Genomic DNA, 5,151 nt, shown 5'->3' on the forward strand with positions numbered 1-5,151 from the left:
AAATATTACCGAGCATCCATCACAGGTTTTACATTTGACTGTCATGTGAAATTGACCATAATTCCATGTGTAAATGAGGTTTCTGAAGAAAACTTCAGCAGAAGAACAGCACCAGAGACTGTGGAGGAGCTAAGTGTGAGTAACTCTAACACTGTATATTACTGCACTCTGCAGCCCACAGTGACTACATTACCCTCTCAACTCCAACAAAAACAGCTCAGCTCACACTCAGCTCATGTCAACTCCAACTCTTAGCACTTTAAGAGTTCTTAAAGTGACAAAAAGGTTTGGTACCAATTGGAAATGCAAAGCTCCACCATTGCATCAGGCAAAATTACAGTAGCCGTGACACCCAGCAAAGAACTTATGGATCCAAAATCGATGGGATTTTTATCAGATGGAGCAAATAACATATATTCTAAGGCTTTAAAAAATGTATTTCAACTAAGCGATGGTGCCCTGTTTTAGATCTAATTATACAGTAACAATTTCATTCTATGTATTTTGATTACTTATACCTATACCTTATTCTCTATTTTTGCATTTTTTTTCCTTCAAATGCTCATTATTTATGTGGCTATAAATTATTTTTAAATATATTATTTGAAACTACAAAATCCAAGTTAACATTTAGCTTAATAAAAAAAGTATCTTTAGTTTTCCATTTTTTTCCATCATGAAAGCTCAAAAGTGTTCCAATCACCCTTAACTTACCTTATTTTCAGTAATAATACAGCAGGTTACTGTAGGATGTGTTTAACTATGACAGCAAATAGAGCACGTTAAAATAATTATTTTTAAAATGAATAACTTTGCTGAAACATAAAACATAAAAGGTTTAGACAAAATGTTTTTTTTTTTACAAAACCTATAAATGAAGATGAGGCTAAACTGGTACCTAAAGAAGATAAAAATAAAGGAATAAAGAAAGGAATGAGATGTGAGAGCAGTATTATGGATTGATTATGGGTGGAGTTTTATATCTTAGCAGATCTCTACACTAATTTCACTCAGCTCTGGCTTTCTCTCTCACATCATCTCTCTATCATCATGCTGCTCTCCATCCTGACTCTACTAGCACTGTGTTTAGGTACTCAGCAAATGCTTTTGTGATTTTAGAGCTTTTTATTGAATGTTTTTAAACATTCCACTATCGTCGCTTGCTTTTATCATCTCATGTGTCAATGTTTTAATTTTTTGTTTTGGGAATGTTACTTCTAAAATGTATGTAAGGTTAGGACTGGTCTGGCTGGGAACATTGTAATAAGGTTGTTGTGCAAATGATTATTACGTGACATGTTTTAACTAAGAACATTTGTGTATGATTATTTTTGTAATGTTACAGGCCAACTTTCCTGAAACCTTTTTTTTAATATTCCTAAATGTTTGATTAAGGACAGTTAATATGAAGTTTCCTTATTTTGTGAGAGATTCTATTGTTTTATTTGCTACATTAAGTTTTTTTCTTTTTCCAGGTGAAACATCAGCTCAGACGATTCTGACACTTCATGAAGATCAGCGTACTTCAGAAGGAGATAATATTACTCTCTCCTGTAACTACAGCACCAGTTCTTTGAGTGATACTCTTCAGTGGTATCGTCAGTTCCCCAGATCCAGCCCAGAGTTCCTTCTGTTTATTTTACAACAAGGGAGTACGAGTTCTCTGCCTCCTCGTTTATCTGCTGAAGTTAATACTATGACAAAGCGTGTAGATCTGATCATCTCCTCTACTGCAGTATCAGACTCTGCTCTCTACTACTGCGCTCTGAGGCCCACAGTGACAGAAACCCACCAAACACTGTACTAAAACCTCCAGCTGCAGCAACTAAATACAGTATGAACCTCTGCTTCTGCATGACATCTTAATTTTTGTTAAAAAATAATCAAACAAATAAGGCCACAGGTTAGAGCTGGGCAATATATCGAGTTTTTAAGAAATATTGATATATTTTCAAGCGAGATATAATAAGAGACAATATCATTTATATCAATAAAGATTGTACTGCGTTGTAAATAGCTCTGTCAGTTCTCCCTGTCTTTCTCTATTCAGCTTCACCTCACCCCGCCTCTCTCCCTCACTGAACACAACTCCCCCTCCCAACCCTCTCCCTCTGCTGCTTCAGGCAGCAATAACCTGGAGACGGATAAACACACGACAGAAGGTATAGAAGAAGAGCTGATTATTAAAAAGCACAGTGACTCAGTTGTTTAGGGATGGTTTAAATTAAGAGTGGCAAATGACAAAATGGCAGCAATGGTAACCAAAATACCATTGAGATAGAGCAGGCAAAAGTGGTCATATATGGAATATCCAAACAAGAGAAGGGTAGGCAAAAAGAGTAATAAGAGAGAAATAAGGGTTAGCAATGAAAAATAATAAGTACAAGGTTAAGACAAGAGAGTAGTCAAAAATTACAAAAACGAGTCAGAAACAAAAGAGCACTAAACAAATAAAATATGAGGTAGAAGAGCTAGAAAATCTAGAAACTAGATAAGATACCTTGCGATAAGCTACTGAAAATGAGGGGTTTATATACTAGCAGGATCAGGTGTGGGTAATCAGAATGCGAATTAGAACAGCGTAGCAGTTTAAAATCAGCTGAAATGTCTGGTGTAAATACAAACTGGGAGTTGGTGTGTGTATTGATTATATGAGTTCATGGCAGATTGACAACATCAGGACTGACAGCGAGTCACTAGTAGTTGTACATGTGGTCCAATTTCAGACCCAGACTCTGATCTAAGCGGACCTAGACTAATGAGAATTTTTACATTTTGCCAGTGTTTATTTTAAGCGGCATCATTTTTCTAGCCGTTACAGTGGGGCTAGCGTAAAGTAAAGCGGTGTACCACTGCTGATGTGATAAAGCTTTAAGCCTGTAAGATGAGGTGTTGAGTGACGGGGCGGAGCTGAGTGTGTGTAGAGAGTAGAGAGGATCAGCACACTGTCATGCTGGTGTACTAAAGAGCTGAAAGTCAGTGTGTTCTTCTCCCAGTGTGTGCTACACCACCATGATCATTTTCACTGTACTGCTGCTCTCTGCTCTTACAGGTAAACATTTCAGAGATTATAAAAATATGAAGATCTAACAGCTACTAACACACAGTTTCCTAATGCTGTTCATTAGCTACATGCTAACAGATCTATGAATGATGGGTTAATCATTAATTCTATGATTTTATTTGTAGGTAACAGAGCTGAAGACGTCATCACTCCTAGCAGAGACGCTGTTTTTGCTGTTGAAGGTCAGAATGTTACCCTCTCCTGTAACTACACTGTAAGTGCTGACAGTCTTCACTGGTACCGACAGTATTCAGGATCATCTCCTCAGTTCCTCATACTGGACTATGCAGGGGTCATTACTGAAGCTCAACCTCCAGTTCCTAGAATATCCATCAACCATCAAAAAGAAAAGAGGAAAGTGGATCTGATCATCTCCTCTACTGCAGTATCAGACTCTGCTCTCTACTACTGCGCTCTGAAGCCCACAGTGACAGAAACCCACCAAACACTGTACTAAAACTTTACTTGTGAAATATGTAGAAACACTTATATTTCAGGAGGGGGCGCTGTTTCTCTTCTGCTTCTTTATCTTCAGCTTCCTCACCATTCAGGTTAGAACATCAGTCTGCTTTGGAACATCAGTCATCATGTTGTGACCTACAGTAAAGTGGAACTCTCTATAACCCTTTATAAATGTTTACAGATACTTCTGTAGAATATGTAATGTCATATTCTTTGCACAAACATTTATCTCTCATTTTTATTTATTTTTTATAGACTATTTCGATCAATTACAAAATTGCAAGAGAAATGCATTGTGTAAGTTGACACCACTCAAACTTACAATTAACTTAAAAAAAGGCAATAAACTATATTTTGGTTACTACACCATATCCCTTATTTACATACTTTATTTTTGATATTCATTTATTTAATTTTTTATTAACTTTTACAATGCATTTCTACATCCAATAAAATGAGGTGTACAAGTGGGTCATGGATAAAAATATGTATATGTGCAACAATATGTAAATACATATATTTGGATGTATATATTTTTACCATATTCTTACATTCTTATTGTAAACTTACTAGAACAAGTTTTAGTAACAGTAGCAGTGTGAAGCTTCACCACTGATTAAAGACACACAGACAGACACGCCCACTCAAACCTGAACTGAGGTCCACCAATCAGCTCCTTCACACAGGTATGAAAAAACACCTGACATCGTTAATAGAAAATTAAAAACTCTAACTGAACTTTTTTATTCACTTATTTACTTTTTCTTAAGCACTTTAGATGCACTTTTCTCAAAAGCATACTGTATTTTTTATGTGTCTCTCCTTTTTTAACTACTTGAAGTAGATTTTGAAGAATCTGTATAATTCATTAATGTGTTGTTTATAATGAATTAGTGAATTTGAATTTCTTTTCAGTTGTTGATGATATAAAAGGCTACTGTAATATACAGGACATGGCACTGAATAATAAAAGTGTTTGTATAAAATCGGGAACATGTAGCTTTGCCACAGAAGTGTTTTTTTGTTATTACCTTATGGGATGAAAAAATATGGATATCATTATTTGTTCTCCATATCGCCCAGTCCTACCACAGGTACAGCAGGCTGTGCAGGCCAGGTCTACAGTACGTCAGGTTGGGTAGTAACAGACGGTGGTGATCAACATTGGAGCTCCTCAGGGTACAGTACTGTCACTGTTTCTCTTTACCCTGTACACTGCTGACTTCACATATCAGTTTGAATCATGTCACTTCCAGAAATATTCAGGTGATACAGCAGGGGTAGCATGGTGTAAAAGGAGCACAATTATGTGGATTAAAGAGATCTTATTGCTGCTTTCTCAGCCTGATGTAATGAACATGTATACACAGACAAGTGCAGATGCAGTAAAAAGGATATATTTATTAAACAGCGGGATAAATACAATAACAGGGTAGTCAAACGAAAAAACAGGTCAACAGGAGCAAACAACAGCCAGAAAGGAGAACACGTACCAAAATGAGGGACAGTCCATAGATCATTCACAGCGAGGCAAAAAACAGAGAGAAGCCAAAAAATCAGAAACGGTAACGACAGTCTAGGTAATACACAGAGACCCAATAACAGAGAGAAGGCAAAAAATCAGA

General features: G+C 36.4%; 1 gene segment (V, D, J or C); it reads left to right on the top strand.

Annotated features, from left to right (window-relative positions):
* Nucleotides 1-2,974: 2,974 nt before the first annotated feature.
* Nucleotides 2,975-3,763, top strand: LOC125803875 (T cell receptor alpha variable 14/delta variable 4-like). The segment is given in 2 exon segments: nt 2,975-3,052; nt 3,190-3,763. Coding segments are annotated over 2 exon segments (372 nt in total).
* Nucleotides 3,764-5,151: the final 1,388 nt, after the last annotated feature.

Source organism: Astyanax mexicanus, chromosome 8 (genome assembly GCF_023375975.1).
Source record: "Astyanax mexicanus isolate ESR-SI-001 chromosome 8, AstMex3_surface, whole genome shotgun sequence".
NCBI lineage: Eukaryota > Metazoa > Chordata > Actinopteri > Characiformes > Acestrorhamphidae > Astyanax > Astyanax mexicanus.